This window comes from Scyliorhinus canicula, chromosome 21 (genome assembly GCF_902713615.1).
Source record: "Scyliorhinus canicula chromosome 21, sScyCan1.1, whole genome shotgun sequence".
In the NCBI taxonomy this organism is placed as follows: Eukaryota; Metazoa; Chordata; class Chondrichthyes; order Carcharhiniformes; family Scyliorhinidae; genus Scyliorhinus; species Scyliorhinus canicula.
The window spans coordinates 46,840,296-46,855,811 of record NC_052166.1 but is presented as its reverse complement, the minus strand read 5'-3'; the positions used below and the strand labels follow the sequence as shown (position 1 = coordinate 46,855,811).

At 49.4% G+C, this 15,516-nt stretch overlaps 1 protein-coding gene across 1 annotated transcript in view; it reads right to left on the bottom strand.

The window, feature by feature from the left end:
• The window catches only part of olfml2a (olfactomedin-like 2A), a 78,782-nt gene that overhangs the window by 30,777 nt on the left and 32,489 nt on the right, over positions 1-15,516 (bottom strand). Inside the window, exon 2 of the mRNA XM_038782067.1 lies at positions 5,912-6,175. Coding sequence (XP_038637995.1) covers positions 5,912-6,175 — 264 coding nt within the window. The remainder of the gene's footprint in view (positions 1-5,911; positions 6,176-15,516) is intronic.

The window sequence follows — 15,516 nt, the reverse complement described above, 5'->3', positions numbered from 1 at the left end:
AGGCAAGAGATCATGCAAAGTGGGAAGAGAGACCTGGGAAGGAAGATCAGGGGCTTGGAGGGAAAATCGCTTAACTTGAAGGATGGAGGTCAGAGGTCGGATGCACGTAGTGGGGAGATCAGAGGCCTGGAGGGGATGGGCATGCTGGATGCAGGGAGTACATATAAAGGCACTGTCCTCCTGAATCTGCCAAGTCCTTACCTGGATGTAGTTGCCAGGACATCTGTGGCCTTGTGAATCGTGGCCAACCAGAGTTAGCATTCAAAGCTGAATTACTATGAGGATCCCGGTCTCATTATTGCATTTAAAATGCTTACCTACCTTCTTGGAGCAGGTTGGTTGCCTTCCCATCTTGCAGCCTCAATTAAAATGGAAAATGGATGGGTTTGGGTCAGGAATCATGAATTTAAGAATTTAACCCCAACTCCAACTTCACCTCCCCCACCCCCTCACCAAACCAAATCCAGGCTGTTAGTTTAGATTAAAATTCCACACCTTTGTAAATTTGCTGAAGCCTGGAATAAATTAGAGTCAAACTGTTGTTGCTGGAGAAAAGTCACAGTTTGTCAACAGTTTGCAAATATTCAACCGCAGGCTAATTTGCAGTTCCCCAGCAACAGCAAATAATCTGTCACTTTTTAATTGTTCAGATGTGATTTTTATATTTGGTATTATTATTTTAGGAATGTGATAGATGCTTTCAGAACATTTACATTCATGAACTGTACTACCCAACCATTTCCTATTTGCTGCAGGTGTTACTAGGAATTCACAGGAACATATCATTGATTCTTTTATATAAGATAGCTTTAACTGAACTACCACCTTTTTTATCCTCCACTGTTGCTAAATTATCAGAGTGCTTGCCCAACATCCAGCACTGGATGAACAGAAATATCCTCCAATTAAATACTGGAAAGACTGAAGCCAGTATTTTCAATCCCTGCTTCAAACTCCATTCCCGAGCTATTAACTAACCTACCAGGACATGGTGATGTAATGGCAATGTAAATAGACTAACAATCCAGAACCCAAACTAACGCTCTGGGAACATGGATTCAAATCTCAGCTTGTGGAATTTAAATTCAAGTAGTTAAAATCTGGAATACAAAGCTAGTCTTTGTATTTGTTCAGAGAGATAGTAATAGAATCTCTATAGTGCAGAAGGACGCCAATTGGCCCATCATGTCTGCACTAACCCTTGGAAAGTGTAACCAACTAGGACCATGCCCCAAACCTATAATCAGTAATCCCATCTAACCTTTTGGACACTAGGGGCAATTTAGCATGGCCAATCCATCTAACTTGCACATCTTTGGACTGTGGGAGGAAAGCGGAGCACCCGGAGGAAACCCACGCAGACATGGGGAGAATGTGCAAACTCCACACAGTCACCCGAGGCCGGATTTGAACCCAGATCCCTGGCGCTGTGAGACAGCAGTGTTATTACTGTGCCAGTGTGCCAGCTGTATTGGTGACCATGAAACTATCACTGTTTTTGCAAAGTCCCATTGGTTTACAATATCCTTCAGGAAATCTGCCATCCTTCTTGACCTAATCTGACCTAATATGTCCTTTTGTGACTTAACATCTTATTTTGTTTTTTAATGCCCCTGTGATGCACCTTAAGATGTTCTAAAACATTAAAGATAGTTTATAAATATAAGCTATTGTTGTAACTGCATTTATATTGCTTTAGATTGTAACATGGTAAATGTTATAAAGACCTGACTTTAAGCAACACAAGTTCACACAAATCGAAAGCTAATTTAAGATTATCAGTTAGGTTTGCAGTGTGGCCCACTTATGCATGCTAGAAGCCACACATATTTGCACAAAGTCAGAAGGAGTGGAGTCTGCACAGTCTCCCCGTGTCTGTGTGGGTTTCCTCCGGGGGCTCTGGTTTCCTCCCACATGTCCCAAAAGACGTGCTGTTAGGTAATTTGGACATTCTGAATTCTCCCTCTGTGTACCCGAACAGGTGCCAGACAGTAGCGACTAGGGGCTTTTCACAGTAACTTCATTGCTGTGTTAATGTAAGGTTACTTGTGACAATAAAGATTATTTTAATTATTATTATCTTTACTGTACAGAATATAACCCTTATAGTATTCATTTCAGACTTACCAGGCACAATAAAATTTAATTAATAAATTTGATGGCTCAAGGACCAATAGGAGGCCGGCAGCGGCAGAAGTGCTGAGGGGGTACATGGAGCAGATGGGAGGAGTAGACCCATGGAGGTTTGGTAGGCCGAGGGCGAGGGAGTATTCCTTTTTCTCCCACGTCCATAGAGTGTACTCCAGAATCGATTTCTTCGTGTTGAGCAGGGGGCTGATCCCAAGGGTACGGGAAGCTGAGTACTCGGCCATTGCGATCTCTGATCATGCACCGCATTGGGTGGATGTGGAAATGGGGGAGGCGCGGGACCAGCGCCCGCTGTGGCGGCTGGATGTGGGGCTGTTAGCGGACGACGAGGTGTGTAAAAGGGTCCGGAAGAGCATTGAGAGCTATCTGGACTTGAATGACACGGGTGAGGTGCAGGTGGGGATGGTCTGGGAGGCCCTGAAGGCAGTGATCAGGGGAGAGCTGATCTCCATAAGGGCGCACAGAGAAAGAAAGGAGAGGCAGGAGAGGGAGAGGCTGGTGGGGGAGCTATTGGAAGTGGATAGGAGATATGCGGAGGCACCAGAGGAGGGGCTGCTGGGAGAACGGCGCAGCCTGCAGGTCAAGTTCGACCTGCTGACCACCAGGAAGGCAGAGACGCAGTGGAGAAGGGCACAGGGCGCGGTCTATGAGTATGGGGAAAAGGCGAGCAGGATGCTGGCACACCAGCTTCGCAAACAAGATGCGGCTAGGGAGATTGGGGGAGTGAAGGAGAGGGGCGGGAAGGTAGTGCAGAAGGGGCAAGAAGTGAACGGGGTCTTCAGGGATTTTTACAAGGAGTTGTATCGGTCTGAGCCGCCGACAAGGAGAGGGGGAATGGAGGACTTCCTAAACAAATTGAGGTTCCCAAGGGTCCAGGAGGGGCTGGTAGAAGGGCTGGGGGCGCCAATAGGGCTAGAGGAGCTAGTCAAGGGAATAGGTCAGATGCAAGCGGGGAAGGCGCCGGGGCCAGATGGGTTCCCGGTGGAATTCTATAAGAAAAATGTGGACTTGGTGGGACCGGTACTGGTACGAGCCTTTAATGAGGCGCGAGAGGGGGGGGTTCTGCCCCCGACAATGTCGCAGGCTCTGATCTCCCTGATATTGAAGCGGGATAAAGACCCCGTGCAGTGCGGGTCCTACAGGCCTATCTCGCTTCTGAACGTGGATGCCAAGTTGCTGGCAAAGATCCTGGCAGCTAGAATAGAGGATTGTGTGCCAGGGGTAATCCATGAGGACCAGACGGGGTTCGTGAAGGGGCGGCAGCTCAACACGAACGTGCGGAGATTGCTGAATGTAATTATGATGCCGGCAGTGGAGGGGGAGGCTGAGATAGTGGTAGCGCTGGACGCGGAGAAGGCATTCGATAGGGTGGAGTGGGAGTACCTGTGGGATACGTTGGAACGGTTTGGGTTTGGGGAAGGGTTTATTAAGTGGGTGAAGTTGCTCTACTCGGCCCCGACGGCGAGTGTAGTGACAAACGGGAGGAGGTCGGAGTATTTCGGGCTCCACCGAGGGACCAGGCAGGGATGTCCCCTATCCCCCCTACTTTTCGCACTGGCGATTGAACCGTTGGCGATGGCACTGAGGGGTTCAGGGGGGTGGAGAGGACTGACTAGGGGAGGGGAGGAACATCGAGTATCGCTGTATGCGGATGATCTACTGCTGTACGTGGCAGACCCAGAAGGGGGAATGCCGGAGATAATGGAACTATTAGCAGAGTTTGGGGACTTTTCGGGGTACAAACTAAATTTGGGCAAAAGCGAGGTTTTTGTGATACACCCGGGGGACCAGGGAGAGGGTATTGGGAGACTCCCCTTCAAGCGAGCAGGAAAGAGCTTTAGGTACTTAGGGGTGCAGGTGGCAAGGAACTGGGGGACCCTCCACAAGTTGAACTTTTCCAGGCTGGTGGAACAGATGGAGGAGGAATTTAAGAGGTGGGACATGGTACCGTTGTCGCTGGCGGGGAGGGTGCAGTCAATCAAAATGACGGTCCTCCCAAGGTTCTTGTTTTTATTTCAGTGCTTGCCCATCTTCCTCCCTAGGGCCTTCTTCAAAAAGGTGACGAGTAGCATCATGAGCTACGTGTGGGCGCATGGCACCCCAAGGGTGAGGAGGGTCTTTTTGGAGCGGAGTAGGGACAGTGGAGGGCTGGCACTGCCCAATCTCTCGGGGTACTACTGGGCGGCAAATGTGTCAATGGTGCGCAAGTGGATGATGGAAGGGGAGGGGGCAGCTTGGAAACGAATGGAGAGGGCGTCCTGTGGCAACACAAGCCTGGGGGCCCTAGTAACGGCACCATGGCCGCTTCCCCCCACGAGGTACACCACGAGCCCGGTGGTGGCGCCCACCCTCAAGATATGGGGGCAGTGGAGGCGACATAGGGGGGAAATGGGAGGTCTGTTGGCGGCGCCAATAAGAGGGAACCATAGATTCATCCCGGGGAACATCGACGGGGGATTTCAGAGCTGGTACAGGGTGGGCATACGGCAGCTGAAGGACCTGTTTATAGAGGGGAGGTTTGCGAGCCTGGGAGGGCTGGAGGAGAAGTTTGAGCTCCCCCCGGGAAACATGTTCAGATATTTACAAGTGAAGGCATTTGCTAGGCGGCAGGTGGAGGGGTTTCCCCTGCTCCCCAGTAAGGGGGCGAGTGATAGGGTGCTCTCGGGGGTCTGGGTCGGAGGGGGGAAAATATCAGACATCTACAAGATAATGCAGGAGGCGGAAGCAGCATCAGGGGAGGAGCTGAAAGCCAAGTGGGAAGGGGAGCTGGGAGAGCAGATAGAAGACGGGACGTGGGCGGATGCACTGGAGAAGGTCAATTCTTCCTCCTCGTGTGCGAGACTGAGCCTCATTCAATTTAAGGTGCTGCATAGAGCTCACATGACGGGGACAAGGATGAGCCGGTTCTTTGGGGGTGAGGACAGGTGTGTCAGATGTCTGGGAAGCCCAGCGAACCATGTGCATATGTTCTGGGCATGTCCGGTGCTGGAAGGGTTCTGGAAGGGGGTGGCAAGGACGGTGTCGAAGGTGGTGGGGTCCAGGGTCAAACCAGGATGGGGGCTTGCGATCTTTGGGGTCGGGGTAGAACCGGGGGTACAGGAGGCTAGGGAGGCCGGAATACTGGCCTTTGCGTCCCTAGTGGCTCGACGAAGGATATTAATTCAATGGAAGGACGCGAGGCCTCCAAGCGTTGAAACTTGGATTAACGATATGGCTAGCTATATTCAGCTAGAAAGGATCAAATTTGCCCTGAGAGGGTCGGTACAGGGATTCGCCAGGCGGTGGCAACCTTTCCTTGACTTTTTAGATCAGAGATAGACGTTCGGAGTCGTGGCAGCAGCAACCCGGGGGGGGGGGGGAGGGGGGGGGAGGGGAGGGGGGGGGGGGGAGGGGAGGGGGGGCAGCAAGGGTCGTGGGGGGACATGCACGACTGTAACGCGGGCAAGTCGGCTCGCTGCTCATGTCTGAAACTGTAGGCTGCCTTGTTTGTTAAGGTTGCCTGGGGGGGGGGGGGGGGGGGGGGGGGGGGGGGGGGGGAGGACTGGTGCGCGCGAGAGGGCGGGCGAGGGAGGGACATTTGCCTAGAGGGATTGTGTTGTAAATAATTTAAAAATTAGTAGGGGTAAATGTCTGTATGGAAAAACTCTTTCAATAAAAATTATTTAAAAAAAATAAATAAATAAATTTGATGGACATCAACAGAAACTACTTTAAGATTTTCACATTTTTTAGGTATTCACTTGACACTGTATTTCTGGGATACCTTAAAGAATTCTGGAGCTTGCTTTCTGAGCTTGTCCATTCTCCACTCGTTTTCACAAGGATTGAGAGACGATGGGGGAGCTGTACAGGAACACTTACAGTCTGTCCCAGAGCTAACAGTTTCAACTGCGTAGAAGTCTTCAAAACGTAAACTGCCATTTCTGATGCGACTGCAAGCGTCCTTTGTCAGAGGTCTCATGATACACTTGCAATGGCAGTCAGAACCCTCAGAAATCATCTGAACTTGGTCATTTTCCCCAAACAACTGTGGAGGTAAAAACAATTGGGTTCAGCAAAAACGTACAAACCAAAGTCAATGAGGTTCCATGCTTTCTACAGGCCTATCTTCATAGCGCTAATAAAATGAATGTGTGAAAGAAAGAAATTCAACATATTTAGTGCCTCTCACATTCTGGCATGTCCCAATGCATTCCGCAGCTAATTAAGTATTTCTTGAAGGGTAGTTACTTTTATAATACAGGAATGTAGTGTCCAATTTGCACACAGCCAGGTCCACATACAACAGTGAAAGAAATGACCAGATAATCTGTTTTGATGGTGTTGATTGAGGGATAAATATTGGACAGAACACATGTAGAATTCTCCTGCTCTTCTTTGAAAAATGGGATGTAAACCCAAGAGGACTAAGAGGTTATCGGTTTTAATCTCTCATCAACAAGACGGTACCTCCAACAATGTAGGGCCTTCCAAGTGTTAGCCTGGATTGTACGCTTTATAGTTTTTGAAATGAGGCTTGCAATACTGAGAAACAAAAGTGCTACCAGGCAGGTACCTTGGCTGGAATTTTCTAGCCGTTCTTGCCGGCGAGATCTTCCAGTCCCGCCAAAACCGAACATCAGCGTCTTACATAGAACGGGAAACCCATTTGACAGCCAACCAATGGCAGGCTGCTCCAAGCCGGGCTTCCATTCCGGGCAAGGAAAAGCTCAGCCCTTGAGAAAACCCCAATATAACAAAAATGAACAAGTACAATGGGTGATTTGGAGCCCGCATTAGTTGTCAGCGTAAACGGCCCAAAATCCCGCGAGAGTCAGGAAAACTACCTCTGTAGTTTTGGAGGTCCTCTGTTTCCATGCGAGGGGAGGGGGGTTTATTTTCAGCACAGATTGGAGTGCCCTTGAAAATGGTGCCCCGTTCTCTGTGGGGCCAGCCTTGCTGGCTCATTCAGGCCCTGCCCTGCCAGAGTGATGGAGCAAACCACAGCCCTAGATTTTATGTGCAGAGAGAATGCCACAAAATCTGGTCTAAAAATTCAGCTGTGCATCTGGAGAGATACATACCACTTTTCAGTCAGAAGCTGACATGCTGACAAATTATGGTAAAATTCCACCTAATGATTTATTTAAATGCACGTAACTTTACAGGAATAGCACTATCATTCTACATTCAACATTTTAAAAGATAATCAGAAAATCTGCTTTTAAACAACAATATTGGCATTCATTTCTGGAGAATAAACAGACTTACAAGGTGCCAAAATAACCTTAATTAAAGGGATAATTAGACTGCCACTTTCACTTTGATCCAAAACTGGTTTTGGACCCACATCAATGTAAAAATTGGCACGGTGGCACAGTGCCAGGGATCCGGGTTCAATTCCAACTTGGGTCACTCTCTGTGTGGAGTCTGTATGTTCTCCCCGTGTCTGCCTGGGCTTCCTCCCCACAGTCCAAAGATGTGCAGGTTAGGTGGATTGGTCATGACGAAATATCCCTTAGTGACCAGGGTTGCGCAGCTTAGGTTATGGGGTTACGGGAATAGGGGAGAAGTGGGTATGACTGGATTGCTCATAGGGGCTGGTTTAGCACACGGCTAAATCGCTGGATTTGAAAGCAGACCAAGGCAGGCCAGCAGCCGGTTCGATTCCCGTACCAGCCTCCCCGAACAGGCGCTGGAATGTGGTGACTAGGGGCTTTTCACAGTAACTTCATTTGAAGCCTACTTGTGACAATAAGCAGTTTTCATTTTCATTTGAAGGGTTGGTGCAGACTCGATGGGCTGAATAGCCTCCTTCTGCATTGTAGGGATTCTATAAGAGGATAGTTCTGCGATATGAGCCACCTATCTTTCAGCAGCCCATCTTTATGTTCACCAATTTATGTTCACAAAGAATGCAGCATAACTCCAGCCTATAAGAACGTATTAACCCTGATTTTAACTCGGGGCCGAAATGACACATGACATATCAAATGGGCCTCAGCAGCGTGAGATTTAACTCCCACATTTAAACCACAGAGCCCTCCCCACACTCTGGCAGATGGTTGGGTGGGGGTCTCTTAAGATTTGAGTTGGGGGGGGGGGGGGGGGGGGGGGGGGGTTGGTGAAGCCTAACCAAGTAGGCTTGTCAAATCTCCCAATTTCTCTGAGTCTTCGGAAACGGAAGATCTGTTTCTGGTAATTGCTGATAGAAACCTTGGGCAAACGTATAGCTGTGCACCTGTGGTTTGTACTTGCTTACTTCATTCCTTGCCTTTGTCCGATCAACTGGTTTGTTAAAGGGAAGCAGAAAATCTATGTTTAGACTGTGGGAAAAATGAGGTAAATTCAAACTTTTTGTATGATGCAATGTTTCAACCATGTATTGATTTGAATAGGGACCTGCAGCCCTGCTGTAGCCTACCCTGGTAAATATGTCAAATGTTAGAAAATGTCTGAATCTTAAGTGCTCTTAATTGGATCCGAAGGAAATGGAAAGGAGAATTAATTTCATAAATAAAGCAACCAGAGTCAAACAGGCACCAGTGAGGGAAATGGAAGTAAATGGAGGGACAATGTTTTTGGCGGATCATTAAATTAAATAAACCTAATTTGCTGGGTATTTAGAGCAACATTCTTCAGTCATATGGACAGCTGTATGTTGTAGTATCATTGCTCAATGTAACAGTTTTATGCTCAGCAATGTTTCTCTGGTCTACATTGTTCAATGACGATGGAACTTCTTTTTAAGGAATGGTCAATAAAATGAGCTTTTATTTCTGAAGCTGCATTTTTAACACTGGTACGTCAAGTGATAGGCCCAAGGATATTGGGCAGGTTCTCTCAGCTCACGCCGGTTCGGAGAATCGCCAGGCCGGGCGCAATTCGGGCAACACCGCCCCGACGCCGGTCCATCGATTCTCTGGTGACCAGAGAATTGGCGCCGTTGTTGCCGCGCCCCCCCGGCGATTCTCCGCCCGGGATGGGCCGAGTGGCCGCAAAAAAGCCCAAGTACTGCCAGCGCCGTTCACATCTGGTCTTACCTCGCGGGACATCAGCGTCCATCCTGTTGGGGGCGGCCAGGTGGGGGGTTGGGGGGGGGGGGGGGCGACCCCGGGTGGGGCCTCCACCATGGCCTGGCCCATGATCGGGGCCTACCGATCAGCCGGCCTGTCCTGGTGGGGGCCTCTTTTACTGTGCGCCGGCCCCTGTGGCCCTACGTTATGTTGCGTCGGGGCCGGAGCGGAGAAGGAAGCTACCGCGCATGCGCACATTCGCTCCGGTCGCAGTGCCCATTTGACAGCGGTATCAGCAGCTGGGGCGGCATGGGTTGCTCCAGTGCCATGGTGGCCTCCTGTAGGGCAGAGGATCGTTATACTTAGCGGTCCGATGACGGCGTTGTTAAACTCTCTAGTTTTTGCAACGGCGTTAACACTGCCGTCAGAAGGGAGAATCCTGACCATTGTGCGCAGAATTCAGTTCCAACGATGCAGGTGTCCCCCCCAACTCCCTCACCAGTGAGAGCCTGCATCACTTCTGTGTGGGAGGCACAGAGCAAATAAGTGCACTTAGGATTAAGGTCCTCGGAGGGCAGAAATCCTGTCACCAAGAATTGGCAGCCAATCAGCTCCCCTTCATTGATAGCGCTAACTGGACTGGTAGCTGTCACTAGTAGTGTACACTGAGGATCAATGTTCGACATTTAAAGATAAGCCAATGGAGCAGAAATGGGGTCGGGGAAAGGCTATCGATGAGGGGTGGAAAGGGTTTTGGTTGCATGTACAGGGAGTGGTTTCCAGTGAACCCCTCATCCCAGATTGCAGGCCCCCCTATCAGGCATCGACTACCTGTTAATAAGAGACTACACTCACTACGAGGCCACAGGAAAATCCGACGGGTTTTGCTGGGTGGCTTTCATGTGTCACAGGAAATGTGAGTCTCTAAATCTCTGAGCCACCATCAAATTTTAGTGGGTCAGGAGAAAATTGGTATTGTGGCTCATTTATGCGCCTAATTCACAACCTGACGCCAGCACCAGAATTTAAGGATGTGATCTAACAGCCTTGTCATATCCGACTCAGGATGGGGTGAGGCCGGTAGCTCTCATGAGAGGTAAGAGAGAGGCAAAAATAGACATTGGACCACTAGAAAATGTGGTGAGGGAAGTAATAATTGGAAACAAAGAAATGGCAGACAAACTGAATAGTTACTTTGCATCAGGCCTCAAGGTGGAAGACGCCAGTGGGATGCCAGAGCTCCAGGAGAACCAGGGGGCAGAGGTGAGTGCAGTCACCATTACTATGGAGAAGGTTCTGGGGAAACTGAAAGATCTGAAGGTGGATAAGTCACCTGGACCAGATGGACTACACCCCAGGTTCCTAAAAGAGATAGCTGAGGAAATTGTGGAGGCATCAGCGATGATCTTTCAGGAATCACTGGAGGCAGGAAGGGTCCCAGAGGACTAGAAGATGGCGAACGTAACACCACTGTTTAAGAAGGGAGGGAGGCAGAAGACAGGAAATTATAGGCCGGTTAGCCTGACTTTGGTCATTGGTAAGATCTGTTATTAAAGATGACTTATCTTAAGAGTCTGTTATTAAAGATGAGATTGCGAAGCACTTGGAACTGCATGGTAAAATAGGACTGAGTCAGCACGGCTTTGTCAAAGGGAGGTCGTGTCTGACAAATCTGTTAGAGTTCTTTGAGGAGGAAACAAGCAAGTTAGAGAAAGAAGAACCAGTGGATGTGCTTTATTTAGATTTCCAGAAGGCCTTTGACAAGGTGTTGCATAGGAGACTGCTAAATAAGTTAAGAGCTTATGGTGTTCAGGATAAGATCCTGGCATGGATAGAGGATTGGCTGACTGGCAGAAGGCAAAGAGTGGGGATAAAGAGGTCTTTTTCAGGATGGCAGCCGGTGACTAGTGGTGTGCCTCAGGGGTCTGTGCTGGGATCACATCTTTTTACAATATACGTTGATGATCTGGAAGAAGATATTGAAGGCACTGTTGTTAAGTTTGCAGATGATACAAAGATCTGTAGAGGGACAGGTAGTATTGAGGAAGCAAGTGGGCTGCAGACGGACTTGGACAAGCTAGGAGAGTGGGCACTGAAGTGGCAAATTAAATACAATATGGAAAAGTGTGAGGTTATGCACTTTGGAAGGAGGAATCTAAGCAAACACTATTTCCTAAATGGGGAAGTGCTTTGGAAAGCAGCAGCACAAAGGGACTTGGGAGACCTTGTTCACGATTCTCATAAGGTTAATATGCAGGTTCAGTCGGCAGTTAAGAAGGCAAATGCAATATTAGCATTCATGTCAAGGTGGGCTAGAATACAAGACCAGGGATGTACTTCTGAGGCTGCATAAGGCTCTGGTCAGACCCCATTTAGAGTATTGTGAGCAGTTTTGGGCCTCATACCTAAGGAAGGATGTGCTGGCATTGGAAAGGGTCCAGAGGAGCTTCACAAGTATGATCCCTGGAATGAGGAACTTGTCGTATGAGGAACGTTTGAGGACTCTGGGTCTGTACTCGTTGTAGTTTAGAAGGATGAGGGGGAGTACAAGATACTGCGAGGCCTAGATAGAGTGGACGTGGAGAGGATGTTTCCACTTGTTGGGAAAACTAGAACCAGAGCCCACCATCTCAGATGAAAGGGATGATCCTTTAAAACAGAAATGAGGAGGAATTTCTTCAATCAGAGGGTGGTGAATCTGTGAAATCTTTGCCGCAGAAGGCTGTGGAGGCCAATTCACTGAGTGTCTTTAAGAAAGAGATCGATAAGTTCTTGATTAATAAGGGTAGCAGGGGTTATGGGGAGAAGGCAGGAGAATGGGGATGAGAAAATATCAGCCATGCTTGAATGCGGAGCAGACTCTATGGGCCAAGTGGCCTAATTCTGCTCCTCTGTCTTATGGTCTTATTGTCTAATGGGCATGATCCAGATTTGCATATTCAAGTGAGTAGTTAGTCTCACTTGAATATGTCTGTGCCGGGGTTCCCAAAGCCGGATCTAACGGCCTCGCCTTAAAGACCCCAAGTTGGTCTTTTAGCACTGGAATGCGTCTCCCAGGTGATCGGAGACCACTGGGAGGTCGGGCTCTGGACACGATGGTGCCTGGCAACTGCTGACACCACCTGGGAACCGCCAGCCTGGCAGTGCCACCCAAATACTGTGAAAGTTCAAGGTAACCAGGTGGCACTGCCAGGCTGGCAGAGCCAATTTGGCATTTTGCCTGTGCCAGGCCCAGGATTTCCCTGCCCTTATGAGGTGGGGTGCGGGGGGCTTGTGGTAAGTTGGGGCATTGGGAGGGGGTCTGGAGGCCACGGGAGGGCAGTCCAAAAATTGGGGTGCTATTTAAAAATGGTCCCCGATCTATTCCTGCACTGGTTAGCTGAGCTGATTAGTGCAGGAAATGAGCCTGTGTGCGGCCTCAGCAGGGCATTCCTTGCCAAGGCCCAAAAATGAAGCTGAGTCAGGCGGCATGGTGACGCAGTGGTTAGCACTGCTGCCTCACAGCGCCGAAGTCCCAGGTTCGATCCTGGTTCTGGGTCACTGTCCATGTGGAGTTTGCACATTCTCCCTATGTCTGCGTGGGTCTCACCCCCACAATCCAAAGATGTCCAGGGTAGGTGGACTGGCCACACTAAATTACCCCTTAATTGGAAACATCCTGTATAATAGCAGGGCTGTTCTTCATGGGAAACACCCCACTGAACATGCCCAAAACAGAACTCTGTTTCATTTCCATTAAATCACACCCCTAGTGTCGAGCCCTTCTCATCACAATGCCAGGAATTGGATGCAGGTGCTCCGGCCTGAGTCTCCCGCAACACTGCCCCCCCCCACCCCCCCACCCATCCCCCCACAAGCCATCCTAAATATCCCATTCTTCGAAGTGATGGGCATTTTGGCATTTTATTTTGGAGTTGCCAACTCTTCAGGATTGTCCAGGAGACTCGCAGCAACAGTGCAGCTTCATATCTGTGAATTTCCTTCACCTGCTGGCTTCCCAGTTCTCAGAATGTCTTGTGTGACAGCTGCTACTGCAAAATCACAAGCAAAGTCGGTTAACCACAGCAGATGCCTCCTTTATAAGGTAGATGCAATGTCATTTGAAAACTCAGCATGTCACATCACATCATCCATATGTGGTCAAACATTTTATGAGCACACCGAATTGGCAATCCTATCTTCCAACATGTAAGTTCTCCAGACTCCCCCTCTGTCTTTTGAGCCCTCCTGATTCCAACCCTTGTAAAAGGGCAAATCAGTTGTGGTGGTGAAGGCTGATATCATTGAGCTGGAAGCTTCTGTGCACTGACAGCTGGCGATGTTGCAGATGCTGCAGCAATAAATTTAAATGCCCAGGACAGCAGCCACAGCAGCAGGAGGGAGAGATGCAGACTCCATTCCAGGACTGTTAGCAACCCTATTGTTGATCAGTTTAAAACGTATTTTGAAATGTGAGAAAAATACAGGTTTCTGCTTCATTGTTTGATGTTTGGTTTAGTTGTATCATTTTCAAATAATTTTTTTAAGAAAACCCAGAGCCCCTGCTGTCACATTGCCTCAGGTGCTGACGGAACAATTGAAGCAGGAAAGGGGTTGTTTAATTTCTATGTAAATGTGTTAAAGAAAACAAAGAATACAGCTCTATAAACAAATGGCTACCTCCTGGCCCAGGGATCTATGGAAAATTCTCCTGTTGTAGGTAACCTCAGGCAGTAAGTCCTTCTGCTAGAATGGTGCAAATTAATGTTATTCTCTAAGTCTGAATAAAAATTGTAGACTTCCAGTTAACACAAATACTTTATTCAATGGGTTTGTTCTGTTTCCAGAGCCCAGTTAGCCCTGCATCAAAGAACAAAGGAAGAACAAAGAAATGTACACCACAGGAACAGGTCCTTCGGCTCTCCAAGCCTGCGCTGACCATGCTGCCCGTCCAAACTAAAATCTTTTACACTTTAGAGATCCGTATCCCTCAATTCCCATTCTATTCAAATATTTGTCAAGATGCCCCTTAAACGTCACTATCGTCCCTGCTTCCACCACCTCCTCCTGCAGCGAGTTCCAAGCACCCACCACCCTCTGTGTAAAAATCTTGCCTCGTACATCTCCTTTAAACCATGCCCCTCGCACCTTAAACCTACGCCCCCGAGTAATTGACCCCTCTACCCTGGGAAAAAGCCTCTGACTATCCACTCTGTCTATGCCACTCATAATTTTGTAGAGCTCTATCAGGTCGCCCCTCAACCTCCCTCGTTCCAGTGAGAACAAACCGAGTTTATTCAACCTCTCCTCATAGCTAATGCCTTCTATAACAGGCAACATCCTGGGAAATCTCTTCTGCACCCTCTCTAAAGCCTCCACATCCTTCTGGTAGTGTGGCGATCAGAATTGAACACTATACTCCAAGTGTGGCCTAACTAACGTTCTATACAGCTGCAACATGACTTGCCAATTTTTATACTCAATGCCCCGGCCAATGAAGGCAAGAATGCCGTATGCCACGACTTCGGTTGCGGCTATGCGGAGCTAAGCCGCACGTTCGGCAGCTCCCGCTACTTAAGGACTTTTGGGCCTATTTGAGGGCCCCAAACGGCGCTGTTCCGACGAATCCCGGTGGGGGAAGGTGTCTGGAGGAGCATTCCCCGCAATTTATGGTGCTCACCCAGAGTGGGGCTAAGGAAAAAGCTGCAGCAGCTCCCCAAGAAAAGCGGGGGAAGAAGGATAAATGGCGGCCGGCGGAACACCCGAGGACTGGTGGAAGTGGGCGCAGGAGCAGCAGGCTTCTCTTCTGCGCTGTTTTGCGGAGCTGAAGGCTGAGTTGCTGGACTCCCTGAATGCGACTACCAACAGGCTGCTTGAGACCCAGGCGGCCCAGGAGGTGTCCATTCGGGAGTTGCAGCAGCAGGCCGCTGAGAGGGAGGAGGAGGCCGCGGTCCTCGTGGGGAAGGTGGAGATGCACGAGACACTTCACAAAAAGTGGCAAGACCGCTTGGAGGAGCTGGACGTTCGCACGAGGCGAAAGAATTTGAGGATCCTGGGCCTGGCGGAGGGGCTGGAGGGATCGGATCTTCCGTCGTATGTGACCACGATGTTGAGCTCGTTGATGGGAGCGGGGTCCTTCCATTTGCCCCTGGAGCTTGAGGGAGCTCACGGTGCTGGCCAGGAGGCCTAAGGCAAATGAACCCCCGCGGGCGGTGCTGGTGCGGTTCCATCAATTCAGCGACCGGGAGCTGCGCTGGGCCAAGAAGAGAGGAGCAGCAAGTGGGAGAATTCGGTAGTGCGAATCTACCAGGACTGGAGTGCGGAGGTGGCAAAGCGGAGGGCCGGGTTCAACCGGACGAAGGCGGTGCTTCATGCCAGGCAGGTCAAATTTGGA